A 22021-nucleotide genomic window follows, 5' to 3' on the forward strand; every position below is an offset into this window, starting at 1 on the left:
ATTCCCCCATGACAGCTCACCTGAAATAAAGCCAGTAACCGTTAATTAGTGAAATTCATTTTCTTTTCTTTTCCCTTTTTTTTTTTTTCCGAGACAGAGTCTCACTCTGTCACCCAGGCTGGAGTGCACTGGCGCAATCTCAGGGTTTCATCATATTGGCCAGGCTGGTCTCAAACTCCTGACCTCAGGTGATCCACCTGCCTTGGCCTCCCAAAGTGCAGGGGTTACAGGAGTGAGCCACCATGCCTGGCCTCTTTTCTACTCATCTAAGAGAACTGCTACCTTCCAAAATTCTGCCCCTCCCTTTCCAAAGATGCAATCTGAAGGTAGATGAACTTAGAGAAGTTAAAAAAAAACAACAAAAAAAGTACCAACAATTAAACCTAGTTTGCTAGGTAAAACTACATATTGGACACAACTAAAGATTATTCTAAACTACATCAGGCCAGGTGAGGCGGCTCACGCCTGCTGTAATCCCAGCACTTTAGGAGGTCGACGTGGGTGGATCACCTGAGGTCAGGAGTTCAAGACCAGCCTGGCCAACATGGCAAAACCCCATCTCTACTAAAAACAAAATACAAAAATCAGCCAGGCATAGTGATGAGAGCCTATAATCCCAGCTACTCAGGAGGCTGAGGCAGGATAACTCCTTGAACCCAGGGAGCGGAGGTTGCAGTGAGCAGAGATAGCGCCACTGCACTCCAGCCTGGGCGACAGAGCAAGACTCTGTCTCAAAAAAAAAAAAAGAACTATATCAGTAAGTTGCTTAATTTCAAGTCACAAAAGGCCCCCCAAAAAAAAGCCAAAAAGAAAGTTCACCCTTTTTTGACAAATAACTCAAAACTAGATGTACATGTACTGCAAGTAAAAGCAAACTTTTCTGGCTCTTAATGGTTGTCACTGGCACACAAAAGGTTATAAGCCAAAAATGTGCAAGCAATTATAGCCACAAAAACTGATGCAGCCTTGACCTGTTACAGAGTTCTAATATTAAACAGATACAAGCAATTCCCCATTCTACAATACATATACACAGCATTCATATAATTTAAGAAACACAGTCCTTCCATCATGCAAATTAAATTAAGGATCCTGGCAACAATAATAATGTTTACATTTCTGTGTTTCTGAAGAATTAAAATGAAGAGATAAAAATAAGGTGAAGCAATTATCCATCAATTCATCACTTAATAATTTTAAGATTATATCACTATGGTAGAATATAAATGGTGATGGATTAGTGATGCTCCTTACACACCCTCAGCTGATCCCCCTAATATGAACAACAGTCAACACATACAAGACAATTTTTAATAAAGGTAGAAAGAAACTCCTTTTTTTTTTACATCCAAGATACACACTGGAAAAAAATTAGTTTATTGTTATTATTATTATTTTTTATGTGATAGTGGTCTCGCTATGTTGTACAAGGTGGCTTCAAACTACTGGCCTCAAGAAATACTGCCACCTCAGTCACCTGAGTAGCTGGGACTACAAGGATGCACCAACACACCCAGCTGAAAATTCACATTTTTGTTGCCCATTTCCTCCTAAAACAAGAATCACATAAGACAATGCCACCTATTCCTACCAATGATAATAAGATATGCAAATTCAAACTGTTTTTCAAATAATGATATACTAGTAGATGGGACAGAATACTCTGATGGAGAATGAAGCAAAGGCTCAGAGAGAAACTGTTTCTGGTATTCGTTTCCAAAGGACCAAGCCTATAACAAAAAAAGCTAAAGGAGCACAATTATAGCATTACAGAACAACAGAGTAAGAAGGTAATTTAGAAAATAAACTATTTTAGTAACAGATTTTTCTGAGGTCATATGGAGCTAGGGTCAGTACCCTACATTCCAGTTAGAGCTTACTCCTCTTGAAGCATACGGAAAATTTATCTTAAGATAAAGTGGTGGCTCACTCCTGTAATCCCAGCACTTTGGGAGATGGAGGTGGGCGGATCACTTGAAGTCAGGAGTTCCTGACCAGTCTGGCCAACATGGTGAAACCCCATCTCTACTAAAAATACAAAAATTAGCCAGGCATGGTAGCGTGCACTCACAGTCCCAGCTACTTGGGAGGCTGAAGCAGGAGAATCACTTGAACCTGGGAGGTAGAGGTTGCCGTGAGCTGACATCGCGACACTGCACTCCAGCCTGCGTAACAGAGCGAGACTCCAACTCAAAAAAAAAAAAAAAAAAAAAAAAGAAGTATAGAAAGTTGACATCTCAAAATGTAATCTTACATATTTACATAAATTATATTTCTCAAAGAAAAGCTCTCTCCTATCTATATCTCATTCCATATAAGTTTTCTGAGAGCTAAGAAGTTCCCCTTCAGATTGCCTGACCTCTAGTCAAAGTTCTTCATCGCCATCTAAGATGTTAGATTTATTCTCTATGTCTTCTTACTAATAGTGTTTTGGTTTAAGCATCTGGAAAATAGAGCCAATAAGACTATCTGATGAATAGGTTTGTATAAACATTGTGTTAATAATGCATGTCAATTGCCCAAGACATAGAAAGGTTTCCTTAAAGGTTAGCTATTCTCCCCATTTTGTATGTCCTAACTAAACCAACTGATATGCTTTGGCTCTGTGTCCCCACCCAAATCTCACCTTGAATTGCAATAATCCCCATGTGAAGGACAGGACCAGGTGGAGATAATTTAATCATAGAGACAGTTTCTCCCATGCTGTTCTCATGATAGTGAGTGAGTTCTCATGAGATCTGATGGTTTTATAAGGGGCACTTCTCTCTCCTGCCATCATGTGAAAAAGGACATGTTTGCTTCCCTTTCTGACATAATTGTAAGTTTCCTGAGGTCTCCCTGGCCATGCAGAACTGTGAGTCAATTAAACCTCTTTTCTTTATAAATTACCCAGTCTTGGGTGTTTCTTCATAGCAGCATGAGAATGGACTAATACACCAATTTTTATCAGACTTTGTGAATCCCTGAAGACTGAAAGGTTTCCTTTCTTTTATAAAATTTCTTCTTTCAGATCAAAGTTAGGTTTACATTATTTCTGTTGAGAAGACTTCTTCAAGGATTCCTGTGCAATCTAGAGACTCAGAAATCCCCCAAACCTCAGTAATTGCCACCATTCATTCATTCTGTAATAAAGTTAATACAAAAAGCTTGAGGCAGCAAAATCTCATCTCAGCTTCCAGATCAGCAAAACTCCTTGCCTTTCCTGTTTTCACACTGACAGCAGAAACTACAGATAAAGTGTAATTTTGAAAAACTGGCTCTAACTATGGTCCAACTTGACCTACAGTAGCCAAAAAGCTATATCTAAAGGTCATATAATTACAAGTCATACTCCCTTCACAATCTAGCCTCAGACAATTGCTCCGACTGTATTTCTCATTGCACCCAACCTGTCCCTCTCACAGTCCAAAAGCACCCCATTTACAAATTTCTTTGTTCCTCAAACACAATTTCAGCTTCCTGTCTACAAATGTTTGCTCATGCTCTTTCCTCCACCGGAAATGCCTAGTGTTCCTAATAACTTATCATTTAAGGTCCAGTTATCTTCCCTTATCAAAAGCAGTATCTCTCTTATCTGATTTTTAACATCATTTGATCTGTACTTATCTCACATTGTCTGGCAATACAGCTATCTGCATATGTCATCTTCCCTACTAGACTGAGGACAGATTAGTGTTTCACAATAATCTCAACACAACCTGAATAGTGACACTGTTAATTAAATTTGGCCTAAAGCTGCTTCCATAAGCAGTGAACTGCATCTCAGTATGTTAAAACTGCAACCTAACTCGAGTATATTCTTGTAACGAGGCTAAGCTTTCTGCCAATCACAAGCGGCAAGCTGCTCAGACATGTCCAAATAAGGCAAACGTGGACACAAACGTGGACCTGTAACCAATCAGACTGTGTCTGGATGTCACCGCTTTTTCTGTCTATAAATCCTGACTATCCACATTGCTGGGTGGAACTCTGTGAACCTTTACTCTTTCAGGGTGCTGCTCAATTCATGAATTGTTTCTTTGCTCAAATTAACTGCCAAATTTAATTTGTCTAAAGTTTTATTTTAACAAGACTCAATATGTAATGCTAATGAGCATATTAATTTCCTTAAGACTAATAAAGTCCTTTTTTTTGAGACAGGGTCTCACTGTCACCAAGGCTGGAGTGCAGTGGCATGATCTCGGCTCACTGTAACCTCTGCCTCCTGGGCTCAAGTGATCCCCCCACTTCAGCATTACAAGTAGCTGGGACTACAGGCGTGTGCCACCATGCCCAAATAATTTTTATATTTTCAGTAGAGATGGGATTTCACTATGTCACCCAGGCTGGTCTCAAACTCCTGGACTCAAGCAATCTGCTCACCTCGGCCTCCCAAAGTGCTGGAATTACAGGAATGAGCCACAGCATCCATCCAAGACTAACAAAGCCTTGTTTGGTAGAGATCCAGCTTTAAAAATGCACAAGTGACAATATATCATTTTCAGATATATAAAAGTCACTAATTAAATCAAACAGGCCACCAAGATTCTTACTGACTTTAAACTGATTTAACAAATCTTATTTATTCATACTATCACCCAATAAGATAGTTTGCATTTAAGTTCATTCATAAATTTGGAATTCAATAAAAGCTCAATTCCCAGACAAGCCCACAAAAGCCATGAGTTCACAGTATGCCTGATTTTATTTATTTAGAGATCCAAACACTACGTTTAACAACATTCAGAGGTCTAATTCTGGGTGGTAAGGTATATTTAACCCCCCGCACATGCACCAACAGAATCATGCATTCCTTCTTTCCTATCCTTCTCAACAACCCCACTACAAACTATGTGTGAAAAGGAAAAAATACATTGCTAGTTTCACAGCACTGGTATCTAAAGCTAGGGAAGCAGCTAATAAATGGGAGAAAGGAGGGCTCTAAAATGAAGATGGAGGATGGCACTGAAGAGCCCAGAGTTTATCAAGACAAGTCTTGCTCCTTTAAGAGCTCCTTCTCCAGTCTCATCTCCCCTTACTCCCATTAACACTTCGCATTCTACCACACAAAACTATTCAGTTTCCCACAAACACACCATAAAGTGCTTTTTTCCCCATGTCACTGCTTATCATCTGCCAATCACCATTCATCCTTAAAGTTCCTGTTACCTCCCCTCTGTGAAGTCTTTACTAACCTCCTTCAAAGTTAATTACTCTCTCCTACTTTGGTCTTTATGTAAAAAATTATTATGCATTTACCTGAATGTATTACAATCAATTATTAGTTTGCCCATTTTACACTATTAGATCTCAGGCTCCTTTTAAGGTAAGAATCAAAAGTGTCACTCATTTTTTCTTTTTGAGACGGAGTTTCACTCTTGTTGCTCAGGCTGCAGGGGTTCTCCATGTTGGTCAGGCTGGTCTTGAACTCCTGACCTCAGGTTATCCACCCACCTTGGCCTCCCAAAGTAATGGGATTACAGGTGTGAGCCACTGTGCCCGGCCCACTCATGTTTATAATATTTTCTGGACTGTCACCATTTTTCCTTAGCACTCCAAAAAAAATATGATTTTTTTTAAATGTTGGCAAAAATCTACCTTTAAAAATTGCTTGCTGGCTGGGTGTGGTGGCTAACGCCTGTAATCTCAACACTGTGGGAGGCTGAGATGGGTGGATCACCTGAGGTCAGGAGTTTGAGACCAGCCTGAAACATGGTGAAACCCCGTCTCTACTAAAACACAAAATTAGCCAGGCGTGGTGGCACATGTCTGTAATCCCAGCTACTTGAGAGGATAAGGCAGGAGAATCGCTTGAACTCAGGAGGCGGAGGTTGCAGTGAGCCTAGATCGTGCCACTGCACTCCAGCCTGGACAACAAGAGCAAAACTCCGTCTCAAAAAAAAAAAAAAAAAAAGGATACCATGGAAACATACAATGACACTATTCTTTGTGGACCAAAACAACTTACTGATAGTCATGCAACTATTTGTTACCTTCTTCATATATCTAAGACTATTCTGAAAATGTAAAAAATATAAACTGGATCAGATTAAGTGGTTTATCCAGCTGAAAATGTCTGACGCAAATAATTCCAGTTATCCATCACCAAACTATGCCCAGTAGTCCTGGAGACTGCCATCAAGTAACGTTTTTCTCCTGCACAATTCCATTTCCACATTACACAGAGGTAGTAGAGTTGTATTCCATGACAACTTCAAAAGATTAAAAGCCCAAATATCTTTGGTTTTCCTTAATACAAATGTGTTTCTTCAAACCATATACAAAAGTTAACTCAAAATTGATCAATCTTAAATCTAAGAGCTAAAATTTCTTTCTAAAACTCTTAGAGTTGCAAAGGTGCATAACCTTGAATCAGCAAATGATTTCTTAGATATATCGAAAGCACAATCAAAAAAATCAGAGGCTGGGTGAGAGTGTGATGGCTCACGTCTATAATCCCAGCATTTTGGGAGGCCAAGGCGGGTAGATCGCTTGAGGTCAGGAGTTCAAGACCAGCCTGGCCAACATGGAAAAACCCCGTCTCTACTAAAAATACAAAAACTTAGCCAGGCATGGTGGCACACGCCTGTAGTCCTAGCTACTCGGGAGGCTAAGGTGGGAGGATCACTTGAACCTGGGAGGCGAAGTTGCAGTGAGCCAAGATCACACCACTGCACTCTAGCCTGGGTGACAGAACAAGACTCTGTCTTAAAAAAAAAAAAAAAAAAAAAAAAAAAAACCCCTGAAAAATTAGACTTGAAAATTTAAAACTTTTGTGCATTAAAAGACATTGTATCCAGAAAGTGACAAGCCAAGCCACAGAATGGGGAAAAAATTACAAATCATATAAAGATCTAGTATGTGAGGTATGTAAAGTACTCTTCTGGTATCCAGAATACATAAAGATCAAATTTTAAAACAGGCAAAAGATCTTGAATAGATATTTTCCCAAAGATATACAAATAGTCAATAACCACATAAAGAAATGCTAAACAGCATTAACCATTAGGGAAATGGAAACCAAAATCACAATGACATAACACTTCACACCCACTAGGATGACTATTTTTTAAAAATCAAAAAACAAAAATCCTGAAAATAACAAGTTTGGCAAGAAAGTAGAGGAGAAACGGGAATCTTCAAACACTGCTGATGGGAATGTAAAACAGTGTCACTGCTGTGGAAAACAGTTTGGTAGTTCCTCAAAAAGTTAAACAGAATTACCATATAACCCAGTAATTTTACTCCTAGATATATACCTAAGAGAACTGAAAATACGTTCACACGAAAACTTGTATATGAATGTTCATAGCAGTATTATTCTTCATAGCCCAAATGGCTAAACCACCCAAATGCCCACCAACTAATGAGTGTATAAACGAAATGTGGATATCTACACAAGGGAGTATTACTCACCTATAAAAATGAATAAAGTACTGATATGTGCTACAAGGATAAACCTTTAAAACATTATAACTGAAAGAAGCCAGGCACAAAAGGCCACATATTGTATGATTCCATTAATATGAAATGTGCAGAATAGAAAAATTTATAGAAAGAAAGCGGATTAATGGTTGCAGGGGGGCCGAGGAGAGCTCAGGAGTGACCGTTAACAGATACAGGATCTCTTTCTTGGGTGATGGAAAATGTTCTAGAATTACATAATGGGGATGGTTGCACACAACACTGTGAACATACTAAATAACACTGAATTCTCTACTTCAAAACTGAATTTTACGTTATGTAGATTATGTCTCAATTTTAAAATTGCAAAACAATGTGTACTCTAAAAGGGAAAAAAATAAAAAATTGCAAAAAAGAAAATTATGTGTGTGGGGCCAGGCGCGGTGGCTCACGCCTGTAATCCCAGCACTTTGGGAGGCCGAGGCAGGCGGATCACGAGGTCAGGAGTTTGAGACCAGCCTGACCAACATGGTGAAACCCCGTCTCTACTAAAAATACAGAAATTAGCTGGGCCTGGTGGCTCGCGCCTGTAATCCCAGCTACTCGGGAGGCTGAGACAGGAGAATCGCTTGAACCCAGGAGGCAGAGGTTGCAGGAGCCGAGATCATGCCGTTGCACTCCAGCCTGGGCAACAGAGTAAGACTCCATCTCAAAAACAAATAAATAAATAAATAAAAATAAAATGAATAAAAAATTATGTGTGTGGGTGTGTATGTACACACAATTAGCCCTCCATATCTATGGGTTCCATTATCACGGATTCAATCACGAATCGAAAATATTCCAAAAAAATGCATCTCTACTGAACATGCGCAGACTTTTTTCCTTGTCATTATTCCCTAAACAATACAGTATAACAACTGTTTATGTAGCACTTATATTGTATTAGGTATTTTAAGTAACCTAGAGATGATTTAAAGTATTCAGGGGATGTGCATAGGTTATATGCAAACAATGTCATTTTACATCAGGGATTTGAGCACCCTTGGATTTTCTTATCTGTGGGAGGTCCTGGAATCAATCCCCTATAGATACTGAAGGACAACCGCATATATTTATCACCTCACCTCAAAATCTCTTTATCTTAGCTTTGGATTAGTTAAATGCTAATGTTTCAAATTATTCAATACAGTGCATGAGGTGGATTTCTGCAAACAATTGTTTGAAGTATATCAAAAAGACCTGTCAATCCTCTGCAGTGTGAATACCACCCGCTATTTACTTTTTGCGATATACTTAAATTACATTAAAATTTTTGCATATAAGATGTGTTTAAAATATGGCACAAATTCCTATTTCTTAAACATCCACAAGATAACTATTACCAGCACATAAAATTTTAAGTACACACACACACACCCCCAAAGATGACCCTTGATCTCAGAACTTATAATCACGTGGGACCTATAATCAGAAGAAACATGTAGATTAAAATATGACAATTGAGTATATTCTGTGAAGTCACTTACAGAGTATATCTGCAATCTTTAGTGAGGAAAGAAGTTTTGGAAAGCATGCCCAACTTCCTCAACCACTACTTGGAAGAACTGCCCCTTGATTAAGACTTGGGTCCCTAGGATGCTTTCAAGTAATAAGTTCATGGCTATAAATACCAGCACCATTCCCCTAATCACTGTTAAAAATTCCATGTATTCAGATGAAACTTTCAGCAATTCCCACTGGCCCCTGGAATCAACTTACTAAGTAATCTAGATTAAGTGATCCTATTTTTACCAACATCGCTACCACTACCCTAACCTTTGCCTAATATATCATACAGCTTCCTTCTAAAACAGACACTTCTTTTCTTTTACATTTTGATATCATCTGTTAAGTGTGCTTTATCCCTTCTTATATCAAAAATGAGTCTACTGTACAGTTATATTCTAGGAGGCACCTTTCATACAAAAAAGTGTGATAGGCACCTTCTAGAGTTGCACAAGGAAGCAGCTCTGATAAACTCTTCAGATCTATTTCTGGTCCTCTGTTTAATTCTTAAAAACTACATTCCTAATTTTAAGAATACGTCCTCAAAAATGTGCATTTTAATATAGTGTTCAACTGGAGCAGCTACAAAAATTTTGAATTAACAATGTTTTGGAAGACACTACCTTGTATCTAAACAAAACTAAATAAACCTCTTAGTGCCTCATGAGTTCCATGAAACAGTAATTTGTTATGTTTTTATAAATGTTACTGACTCTATATATAAATTTGTAACCAGGCAATTTCCATAGTCACCATAAAAAATATCCTTAAATATCTACTGGCATAGATTTTTATGTCCATAAATTGTTCATGGAATAGTCTGAGCTATGAAGGGAGATTAGGTATAATCATTCAATATTTACTGAGCACCCATGGGGGGTTGCTGACTAGGTACTTGGAGAAGAGATAGAGAACAATACAGAAAACAATTCCTATTCTACAGAGGAAATGTGCACAAACCCAAAATACATAAAAGCAAGATAGCCACTACAATTTAACAATATTTGAAACTTTATAAATGGTGAGAATAATGCTGGACTGACAGGACCAGGGGGAGTTACTTCAGTGATGTTTTTATGAAAGCAGTTACTTTAAATGTGAATATTAATGGGAGCAAGGTAAAGAAAGTTTAAAAGAGGCCAAGCATGGTGGCTCACGCTTATAATCCCAGCACTTTGGGAGGCCAAGGCCAGAAGTTCGAGACCAGCCTAGGCAAGAGACCTCTTTCTCTTTAGCAGGGCATGGTGGCACACACCTGTAGTCCTACCTACTCAGGAGGCGGAGGCAAGAGAATCCCTTGAGCCCAAGAGTTCAGAGTTACAGTAAGCCATGATCATGACACTACATTCCAGCTTGGGTGACAGAGCAAGACCCTGTCTTTAGTCCAAACTGTGCAAAGGCTAACAGTTTTGTAGTCAAGAACTTTTGGCACAATTGATACCTAACCTGCCTAGCTTTCACAAAAAAGGATAGTTTTGACATAAAAAAAAAAAAAAAAAAAGAGAGACAGAGGACAAATAATCAAGAGTTCCAATTAATAACTAATTTTTAAGGCCTTTGGGAAAAAAATTTAAATATTATTGTTAAGACTTTTTTGCCCCAGCAGTTTCCTTTCCAAGTCATACTGAACACTCCTTCCCATCTACTTATGGACATAAAGTGGACATAGGGATTATGATACCACGTCTCTTGCTTGAAATCTTCCAAAAGTTGGGGCACTATTACCTACAAAATCAAATCCAAAATTACTCTGAGAATTCAAAGGATCCCTTAAATCTAGTTCCTCTTTGAGTACTCTTTTGTCCCTTCTAATACACACTCATCCCTAAAGGTCCATTTTTTTAGTCTCGGAACCTTCACACTTTTAAAATTGAGGACCCAAGAGCTTTCATGTGGGGGTTCTCTATCAATATTTACTGTTAGAAACTGAAACTGAGAAATTTATCAACATTAATTCATTTGAAAAATAACAGTATTTTCAAAAAACCCCACAATTTAGAAGAGTGGCACTGTTTCACATTTTGGCAAAACTCTATTTTGTGGCTTAATAGGAAATAGTTGAATTATCATTATCTGCTACTACATTCAACCTATGGCAATATCACACACCACATAGCCTCTGGAAAACTCCACTGTACAGTGGTGAAAGAATAAAAATAGAAAAGGCAAATAATGTCTTAGTATATGAAAATAGTTTTGAACTCACAAACTTGCTGAAATGGTCTTGAAGACCCCCAAAAGTCCCCAGACCACACCTTAAGAACCACTGCCAGCAAAGGAGAAAGGCAATACAATGCAGCAAAGATAATCTTTTCAACAAATAGTACTGCACAACTAGATATCCACAGGCAAAAAAAAATGAATCTGGAGACAGACATTACACTCACAAAAATTAACTCAAAATGGATCACAGACCTAAATGTAAAATGCAAAATTATAAAGCTCCCAAATAGTGACACAGAAGACAATCTAGATGACCTTGAGTTTGTTGATGACTTTTTAAATACAATGATGAAGGCATGACCCATGAAAGAAAGAACTGCTAAACTGGACTTCATTAAGATTAAAATTTTCTGCTCTGTGAAAGGCATTGTCAAGAGAATGAAAAAGACCAGGCACAGACTGGGAGAAAATATTTGCAAAAGATACATTTGCTAGCCGGGCTCAGTGGCTCATGCCTGTAATCCCAACACTTTGGGAGGCTGTGAAGCAGGCGGATCACCTGAGATGAGGAGTTCAAGACCAGCTTGGCTAATATGGTCAAACCCCACCTCTGCTAAAAATACAAAAATTAGCCGGGCATGATGGTAGACACCTGTAATCCCAGCTACTTGGGAGGCGCAGGCAGAAGAATCGCTTGAACCCCTGGGAGACAGAGCTTACAGTGAGATGAGATGGCCTCATTGCACTCCAGCCCGGGAGACAGAGAAAGACTCCATCACAAAAAAAAAAAAAAAAAAAGGAAAGATACATTTGATAAAAGACTGTTATTCAAAATATACAACTCTCAAAACTCAACAATAAGAAAACAAAGAACCTGACTTTAAGAAAAGGACAATGACCTTAATGGACACCTCACTAAAGATATAAAGATGGCGAGTATGCATATAAAAAAAGTCACATAATCAGGAGAATGCAAATTAAAACAATACCTCTACACACCTATTAGGATGGCCAAAACCCATAACAGTGACAATAACAAACGCTGGTGAGAATGTGAACAGAAACTCCCATGCATTACTGATGGGAATATAAAATGGTACCATCACTTTGAAAGACAGTTTGGAGGTTTCTTGCAAAACTAAAGGTATTCTTACCATATGATCCAGCAACTGTGTTCCTTGCTATTTACCCAAACGAACTGAAAACTTATGTCCACACAAAAGACACGCACACAGATGTTTGATGTTTATAGCAGCTTTATTCACGATTGCCAAAACTAGGGAGCAACCAAGATGTCCTTCAGTAAGTAAATGGACAAATAAACCCGGGTATATCCAGATAATAGAATAGTCAAGTGCAAAAGAAAAAAAAAAGCTGTCAAACCATGAAAAGCCATTGAGGAAATCATAAACGCATATTAGTACGTGAAAAAAGAAAATCTGAAAAGGCTATAGACTGTATGATTCCAACTATGACATTCTTGAAAAGGCAAAACTATGGAGACAGTTAACAAAAAATAGTGGTTGCCAGTGGTTGGGGAAGAGAAGGGATGGCGAGGGGGAGTACAGAGTATTTCAGGGCAGATAAACATTGTACCGCTACAACAGTGGATATATGCCATACAATTGGCCAAACCCATAGAACATACAAACACCAAGACTAAACCTTGGCCAGGTGCAATGGCTCACGCCTGTAATCCCAACACTTTGGGAGGCCGAGGTGGGTGGATCACCTGAGGTCAGGAGCTCGAGACCAGCCTGGCCAACATGGTGAAGCCCCATCTCTATCAAAAATACAAAAATTTAGCTGGGCGTGGTGGTGGGCACCTGTAATCCCAGGTATTTGGGAGGCTGAGGCAGGAGAATCCCTTGAACCCAGGAGGCGAAGGCTGCAGTTAGCTGAGATTGCACCACTGCACTCCAGCCTGGGCAACAAGAGCGAAACTCCATCTCAAAAAAAAAAAAAAAAAAAAAAAAACCCTAATGTAAACCATAGACTTTGGGTGGTAAAGATGTGTGAATGTAGGTCCATCATTTTTAACAAATGTACCACTTTCGTGGGGGATATAATATATCTTGATAATAATATAACTTGAGAAATCCTTCATTTTCTGATAATCTGACAAATCACAACTCTGAACATAATTTTTAATACAAAGGCTTAGGTTCATCAAGATTCTCTTTTAAAGAACTATCTAACTGCCCAAAATGATTCATATACACAGTGAACATACAAAATTCTAAAAGGTCAAGTCCAAAATTTTGATTCTCTAGAGAAACATATAAAGCAGTTTAACTGGGAACATACTAAGACAGAACACAAAGTAACGGAAATGCCACTTTAGCTACCAGAAGAACAGGAAGAGCAAATACTAAGCCTTTACTTTGAAAGTCTAAGGCTACTTCTTCCTGGTAGGGCTCTAACCTCTTGCCAAGAAGCCTGTAAGTTTATTTTTCTTACTTCTTTATTTTAAGTGAGAAATAATGAAATTAAGCATTTCAGAGCTGAAGAAAACAAAGGAGAAACAACTATGTCTACGGTGAACTTTCACATTAACTATTCTAAATGATTATCATGGCCAAATAAACAAATATTTTTAAATGAAAGCAATTGATTATTAAAATAGATTATTTTTAAACAATCAGTGGTTTTTAAACATCAAAGTAAATGTTTCATATAAATGTCTCACAAAGCGTATGAAAGAAAAATGTCAATCACTTCTTATGAAGTGTTTCACTTCTCACCTGCCATAGTAACTTTAAATTCAAAGACACCTTTAAAAATTATCCAGATATATAAAACATTCAGTAAACACAAAAGGTATAGATGCCCAAAGTCTAATACTATTTCTTAACATAGCAAATAAATCCATTAGTGAACAATAATTACAAAAGTATTTCAGAATTCATTTGCTAATTATGAATAAGCGGCTACAAAAAATAGGTGACTATTAAGTTCTCTTTAGAGTTCCTCTTTTAAAATACATACTGTTCAGAAACTTAACTAGACATATCTGGGAGGAAAAAGGATACATTTGTGAATTTTATTATATACCTCAGGCATTCTGTTCTGCCATGGTGACAGAAAAAATAAAAATAAAATGCCTCAGGCATTTGACATGTGTAATCAAATCTTACTCATTACTACCACTTTGATAACTCTATTTCTATTTTCTGTATTGCAAAACTACTAAAAGACTAGTAAGGATAATGAAAAATGAAAATATAAATCATATGACTAATTCTTATAGGAAAGAATAGGAAGCCCAGACATTACAAAATAACTGTCTTTTTAAAACAAGACCCTTTTGGAAAAAAAAAGTCCCAGTTACCTCACTTTTAAATAAAAGAAATCCTGGGACAGATCTACTTTGTTTCTTCCTTACATGCATCTTCTTAGAAATCACATCCTAGTTACCAGATCCTTCTTGACAATATGCAAACTAAGCACCCATAAGATATTATTGAGACATTAAAAACCATTTGTGCTTTAAAAGGGAATTAATTCAGGTACAGTCTGGTATGCTATACGCATTTTTAATGTAGTTACACAAACCACTAGCCCAAATACAAATTCCACCTTCTACATATGCAAAATATTCAAATCCTACTTTTTAAAAACTTATTTCCAATTTCTAGATCCAGTTCACAACATACAAATAACCATGCTGTATCGACCAGAGATATGTTAATAATAGATGCTTAGTAAGAACTTGATCTTGATTTTGTTTTAGAAAAGATAAGGCAGTGGTTGAAATGAAATGTCCCTGTAAATTAACTCGGGAAAATATGAATTAAAAAACAGAGACATACAGGATATGGTCACTCACACCTATAATCCCGGCACTTTAGGAGGCTCAGCTGGTAGAGAGGATCCTTGAGCCCAGGAGTTTGAGACCTGCCTGAGCAACACAAGGAGACCCTGTCTGCACAAAAATTAAAAATTAGCTGTGCGTGGTAGCAGATGCCTGGGGTCCCAGCTACTCAGAAAGACTGTCTGAACCCGGGAAGTTGAGGCTGCAGTGAGATGTGATTCCACCACTGCACTTCAGCCTGGGCAACAGAGTAAGACCCACCTCATTTAAAAAAAAAAAAAAAAAAAAAAAAAAGAGACATTAAAAAAAAGGAGACATTACAGCCATTAGTATAAATATTACATTTCAGTGAAATATGTCAAAATATAAATGTCCAAGGATAGTAAATTAAATAAGAATAAAGAAAATTAAGAATTCATATCAAAAAATAGGATAAGGGCCAGGCATGCTGGCTCACACCTGTAATCCCAGCGCTCTGGGAGGCTGAGGCAAGAGGATTACTTGAGCCCGGGAGTTCAAGACCAGCCTGGGCCACATAGGGAGACCCCCATCTCTCCAAAAATAAAAAGTTTATTTACTTAACCAGGCATGGTGTCACATGCCTATAGTCCCAGCTACTTGGGAGACTGACGTGGGATGATTTCTTGAGCCTGAGGAGGATAAGGCTGCAGTGAGCCATGATCCTGCCACTGCACACCAGCAACACAGCAAGACCCTGTATCAAAAAAAAGGGGGAGGGTTAAGACTAAAGATTGTAAGATCAGATAAAAATGATTTTTATATTAAGAAGTTATAAATTAAAAATTGTGGGCCAGGCACAGTGGCTCACATGTCTGTAATCCCAGCCCTTTGGGAGGCTGAGGCAGGCGAATCATGAGGTCTAGAGATCCAGACCATCCTGGCCAACATGGTGAAACCCCATCTCTACTAAAAATACAAAAATTAGCTAGGTGTGGTGGCGTGCGCCTGTAGTCCCAGCTACTCAAGAGGCTGAGGCAGAATCTCTTGAACCTGGGAGGCAGAGGTTGCAGTGAGCCAAGATCGCACCACTGCACTCCAGCCTGGCGACAGAGCGAGACTCCGTCTCACCAAAAAAAAAAAAAAAAAAAAAAAAATTTGTTTTTTCTATCCTGCAATAATTATGGTTCTTTTAAGCATTCTATACTGCTAAATGGAATTAGAAGCTACTTTCTATGTATATGAATTGCCCCCACCTCCAGCTGTGAGGCAGGATTAAATGAGATGATGAGAAAGTGCCTGGAAAACTGAAGTCCTTCAAATATAAGGGCTGCTATTCCTCTACCTTGATTATGGCTACTAAAGGCCTAAAATTAAATGGAAATCGTGTTTATTTTTACAAACATATTTCAAGTTTGACAACTCTTTCACACTAGGGATGCTAGTCAACACTATTATCCACTAATACCTACAGTATAAGCAAAGCAAAAAGATCTTTCTTCAGTAAGTATATAATGTAGTATGAATGAAGCCATAATTCATGGATTATTAATAATCACTTCCTAATACGGAAAGATCTTGGCGAGAAACTGCACAGAAACCACATCCACACTCTAAGGGGTTATAGGAAAAACAACAGTCCTAAGCATATTTTTTGTTAAATGCTGCCATTTTAAAATGAAATCATTTTCATTAGATTCATATAAAAAGCATCAGTTGCTAGGGGCATTAAAAGGTGCACATAAACTAAGCTTTCATTATAAAGAAAAATTCCTAAAAGACAAAAAATTACTTGAAATGATAGGTTTCTGTATTAAAGCCTAAAGTTCATGATGTCAACACCATGAACTGTCTGTAGAAGACTTTTTAATTTTCTCAAAGCATGTCAGTGTGTGCAAGGAAGGTATTTGTTCAGTAAACCACTCACTGGTCAGACTTTACCTAAGATAAAGGTATTTTATTAGTGAGAACTGATTACAGGACATTTTAATCAACAATGTAGGGAAAATAGTATCCCTGTATTTTAAAACCTCATTGAAAAGAAATAGAAGCACATCAACTACACATATATTTTAAAATCAAATACTACCAGGTATATTCAAGTTCCAAAAAGGTGGGAGCTTGTAAAAACAGAAGTGGTAGAGAAAAAGAACGACAAATGCAAGATTATCCTCCAAACCTAATCCCAGTTAGCATCTGCAGTAGTGGCTATAACAAGAGAAATAGCTAATAACATTTATGAAACAACATGCAAATAGCACTCTTCTAACCCTATTTTCTCTTTTTGGCAATGCTTTAAAAGAACCACTGCTACATTTGAAATAAGACACAAACCTTTATAAAAGAACTTTTAAAAGCCTTATCGATTCTTATTTTGAATGAGGAAAGAGGAAAACAGTTCACACAGTCACAAGTAGTTTCTTCATACTCCCATACAAAAAAAAAAAAAAAAACCCAAAAACAACTAACAAAAGAATTAACACAGTGTCAGGACAAACTGTAAGATTTGGTAGGGCAAACCAAGTAGTCATTTGAAGAGCCGTAAATAGTAGAAACGTCTACTACACGTATCAGATAATCAAAAAATCACATATGGCTTTACGATGCATTTTAAAAAGTTTTCTGTTCATAACAGTGTCACCATTTAAACATATTCTCCATTCTCTAAGACAAGCAAGGACTGAGAGTTTAAAAGCAGCCTGCATGCATATCAGAAAGAACCAAGCACTAATGCTTTTTATTTAAAACTTTTTTCCACAGTGGAAGAACAATCACAAAGAAGAATAGGCTTCTGTGTAACAAAAACTTGTTCTAACAGCATTCATGAGCACAGTTAACTTGGAAGAATTTACACTTCGTACATTTTTTTTAAAGTGCAAACTTTACGGCCAAAGTCCAAATGAGAAATCAAAACAGGCTTCCAGACAGTGAATTATCTTTCAGGGCATGCTCACTCTTGCTTCAAACAGTAAAGCAAAGTAACTTTCATGTATGATGAAAGTCAGTCAGACTAATGTGTCCAGTCATTTAAAAAGGGAACTTACTTATCGTGACTATTTCCCTATTTTTCCCTGAAAAGTTTCAGCTCTAAGCTCCATTGGCTTGAGTGATCCAATGAGCTTTGTACCCTGGGGTAAAAGAGCGCAAAGAAAAAGGAGGATATTACAGCTGACTTCCAGGTTAGAAAAAAGTTACGAGGAGTTAGCTCTACTAATTGTATCTACGTTAGCGAATGGACGAATACTATGTCGTGTAAAAGAAGCTTACCTCAAAAGGTAAGTGGCATAATTAAAACATCCAAACTCAAGCATCATCAAACATCATTTTGCCTATGTTTTTTAAGGGATCTATGTTATTTGTAAGTAAATTTATTAATCGATTTGGAATTCCAACAGTCTACGCTTAACACTCAAGCTTCTGAATTCAAGCCGCCAGAGTTAACAGTTCCGGAACTGCTAAGAGTATCAGCAAAATGCCTTTTTCCACATCCCCATTTGAAAAGCTGGGGGGCAGAGCTGACAGTCACAAACTCACCCCAGTCAAAAGTATGGACAACACAATGATTAAATTCCACCAGAGGCAAATAAAAATCCCAACTTTCCAGAAAGCTTTCCCTACACCAAATTGAATCCTTTTACTTTCACTCCCACAAAGAAGGTAATCTGAAATGAAAGTCGGGTAACTGGGTATGGTATTTAAAATGAGTCGAAGAAACTACACTGAAGCTACTACAGAGGCGATGAAAGGTAACCCAAAAGCGAGAGGAAAGGTGGAACAGAAAGCCAGGAAGGGATGGGGGAAGCAGCTAGTGGAGCAAAGGAAGTGGGGGATCACTTCAAGGGAGGCAGCCCGGAGGGATAACAGGGATCTGGGTGCAAGGAACCAGGCGTTTACTGAAACCCGAAGGAGGCTGATGAAGAAACAATGGGGCTGGGAGACGCTCAGGCGAGGGCGACGAGGCGGCACCGGACGGGTGGGAAGGAAGAGCAGAAGGCTGCAGTGGAGACGGGTAGGGGGTGAGAAGCCAGGTGGGGAAGCAAGTTGGTTGGGTATGATGGGGTGTGGTAGCGCACCGGGCAGGGAGGCGAGGGTCCCCTAGGAACAGGGAGGGGAGTGGCTTGTCAAATTTTGAGACGGGGAGCGGAGGCCGTGAAGGCAAGTGTGATGGAAGCAAAAGAACACAGCTCAACGGGCACAGGACCGGCCGTGCCAGAGAAGACACAGGGAGGGAAGAGGCAGCAGAAGGGGGAAAGAAAAGAGAGAGAGAAGGACGCGGGTCGCGCGGGCGCCGGGGAGCGGGGGCCGCGGTAGGCTTCACTCACAGTCCAGGTGCTTTTTCTTGGGCCCCATGATCTCGTGGGTCGTGGCCTTGCATACTGTCTTGGATACGGCAGAGCCGGTGACACTGTGCTGGGCGGCAGTGATTCGGTCCGTCAGGCTCTGGCCGGACATCTCTGCAGCTCCTCCACCACCCCACCCGCTCAGCAGCCGGCGGGGACTGGGACCCCCAAGAGCCGGAGGGTCCCCACCCCCCACCGCACCCCCTGCCCCCACCGGCTCCTTCCCCGCCTGCCGGCCTGGGGCGCGGTTCGGGGCTGCGCGCTGCCACCCAGTCCAGAGAGAACCGGCTCGTGTCACCCGCGGAGTCGGACAAGATGTCGGGCACTCCCTTGCCCCCGCCTCAGTTCAGCCCACCCCTTCCCTGGTCAGCTGGAGCCGGGCAGGGTAAGAGGGACAGGCAGCTGCAGGAAAATGGCGGCGCCAGGCTCCTCCTCGGAGCTTTCCGGGCTGCCCCCGGGTCACGTGACTCGGACACCGCCCCTCCTCCCTTCTCCCGCCCCTTTCCCCTTCCCTTTCCTCTTCGACGCCCGCCCTCCCTCGCTCAGCGAGGGAAGAGCTGGGCGGCGCCCGCGCGTTACGTGATGGAACCCGCCAGGCGGGCGCAACAGGAGGCCCGCCCGAGGGGAGTGCACAGCCGGCGCGTCACGTGACTCTCCCTGCCAACAGGTCGCCTGAGGCTCGGCCCGCGGGGTCACAGACGCGGGGCGGGGCGGGAGAGGAATGGCGAGGGCGGCGTGCTGGCGGGGGTGGGGCGGGGCGGCAGGCTTCTCCCCTTATCCCCCCATCTCAACTGTGTCCTCGTGTCTGTGGTTGAAACCAACAGCTTGACAAAGGAGGTGCAGCTGCCTTCACAGCTTCCCCTGAAGTGGGGGGTATTAGGCCTCTGGCTCCCCGAGCTTTCCCAGCAGAGTCAAGAATATATTTCAAGATACCTCCCAAAGCCGCCCTCCTGGCTTAAAGGAGAAGGTTCCAAACGGCCTATTTTCTGAACCTTCCAGCAGGCCTCTCTCTACCATGGAACTATTAAAGTTCTCCTTATTTACTTACCCCAGAAAGGTTTTTTCACCCCTTTTCTTGAGAGGCTTGGAAATGTCACCTGGTTTTGTTTATCTCTACTCCGAAAACCCGACACGTTGCTGCCATTCTAAATTTAGATACTAGCTGGCCGGTATTCATTCTCTAGGGTGTGGAATAGGACAGGAAACACATAGCTTCACTGGAATTTGAAAAGGGAAGTAGTAGGATGATGTCAACAGCGATTAGTTTGACCCTACATGGCTGACTGCTGTGGTGATTAAAGGTCCAGACCATAGAAGGAAGTGAGAGGGGCGGTAAATGGAGAAGTCCCATTCAAGCAGTCCAGACATCACTGCCTGCCATCTCCCCTGGTTTAGTCTTTCTTCCCTTTGGCCTCTTTTATCTTATTGGGTGAGCCAGATTTCCATGGAAAGACGTTGACACTGCCCTGTGGACATTTTAAAAGAAGTATTACATCCTGAAATACTATTCAATGAGACCCAGACCATACATTAACAAAGCCTTTTATATGTTATTAGAGCCTTTGCATTCAACCCAGGGTTAGGGATAAGTTGAAAAATCTGTGAGTGTTAAGTTACCATGATAGTCACATGTAATCTTGCTAGTTTCAAATGAAATGCTAACATTCTCAGAAAGTCTGTGTACACCATCTGCCAGCCAAATCCAAAATACTGTGCTTCAATCTGGTGACTCTCAAAGGATGCAAAGCTGATAGATATTTAACATTTTATGTATCATATCAGGAATTTTGTGGTCTCCCATTTTCCCCACGCCCCCTCACCCCCCTTTTTTCCCCACTATGGCTGGTGAAATTCTGCAGCAACATGCCCTTGCCAAGAACACACAGTTCTTAACCCCAGCAGGCTTCATCTTTGTCAAGCCAGCCTCCAATTTCACAAAACTATAATGACTTCCTTCAGTGTACTGCAATCCATCTGTGGTTTGGTGCCCAGTTTGCTGCCCCACGTCCACTGGGCAGTGGAATTACCAAATTCTCAAGACATGTTATCAGCCATCATTGCTACTGGTCTATGGGTTCCACTGTATAAGTTACTGGTTGGCCTGAGCCTCTGCATTGGTAAACCCCAATCTGAGGTCGACACTAACATGGTCTAGCTATCAACAGCTAAATATTTTATCCTTAGTGAAAATGTCAGTCATTCCTAAGTACATAACAGGAAAGTATTACACTGTTACTTTTACCAAAGAAGTTCTTTCAGACCACTTTTATGACAATAATTGTTTACATGTTTACCCTATTAACAAACAAGCTGCTGTTAGAAATATTTTATTTTCTTCCAAGTATACATAGTAGAAGTTTCTAACTATGTAAATAATCAGTAATCATTGAAGAGGTTTATGTGTGGTTGTGAACTGAAATATATGGAGAAATTTAGAAGAAGATGGGGAATTGTTCTAAGGGTAGATATTACTGACCTATTTTGTCTTACATGCTTAAGTTTTCTCTGTGTCAGTTTCCTTGGTCTATTCAGGAAATCTCTCTACCTGAAGTTCCACAGATGCCAACTCACCATGGCCAAAACTGAACTTCTCTTGCCCTTGCCCAGCATCCTACATCTTTAATCCATACTGTTCCCCGTATCCGTTAATGGCCTCACCACATGCCCAGAAGCTCCCCTCAGAAAGCTGTGATTCAGAGTTCTCCTTCTGTCTTATTTCCCTCATCAAGCCTAATCTACTTTTATCTCTCAAACACATCCCATCTCTAACCCCACTTCTGTTGCCTTAGTTCCAGCCTTTATGATCTCTGTTATA

General features: G+C 40.0%; 1 protein-coding gene and 2 long non-coding RNA genes across 32 annotated transcripts in view; 1 reads left to right on the top strand and 2 right to left on the bottom strand.

Moving 5' to 3' along the window:
• PICALM (phosphatidylinositol binding clathrin assembly protein) overlaps nucleotides 1–20348 on the bottom strand; it is a 111774-nt gene extending 91426 nt beyond the window's left edge. For 28 of the 30 annotated variants that reach the window (XM_054526162.1, XM_054526160.1, XM_054526161.1 and 25 more), the window contains exon 1: nucleotides 19189–19385. In XM_054526162.1, coding sequence (XP_054382137.1) covers nucleotides 19189–19318 — 130 coding nt within the window. In that variant the 5' untranslated portion in view covers nucleotides 19319–19385. Of the gene's footprint in view, nucleotides 1–19188; nucleotides 19386–20254 lie in introns of those variants that run through there. The other 2 variants (XM_054526154.2, XM_063728230.1) reach the window with 2 other exon arrangements.
• LOC129048946 (uncharacterized) lies at nucleotides 42–18741 on the bottom strand. Its single transcript, XR_008511654.2, has 2 exons — nucleotides 4363–18741; nucleotides 42–2189 (listed from the first exon to the last, which is right to left on the bottom strand). It is a non-coding gene; the product is annotated as an uncharacterized LOC129048946 (long non-coding RNA).
• LOC129048945 (uncharacterized) lies at nucleotides 18674–20253 on the top strand. Its single transcript, XR_008511653.1, has 2 exons — nucleotides 18674–19873; nucleotides 20031–20253. It is a non-coding gene; the product is annotated as an uncharacterized LOC129048945 (long non-coding RNA).
• Nucleotides 20349–22021: the final 1673 nt, after the last annotated feature.

Source organism: Pongo abelii, chromosome 9 (assembly GCF_028885655.2).
Source record: "Pongo abelii isolate AG06213 chromosome 9, NHGRI_mPonAbe1-v2.0_pri, whole genome shotgun sequence".
Classification (NCBI taxonomy): Eukaryota; Metazoa; Chordata; class Mammalia; order Primates; family Hominidae; genus Pongo; species Pongo abelii.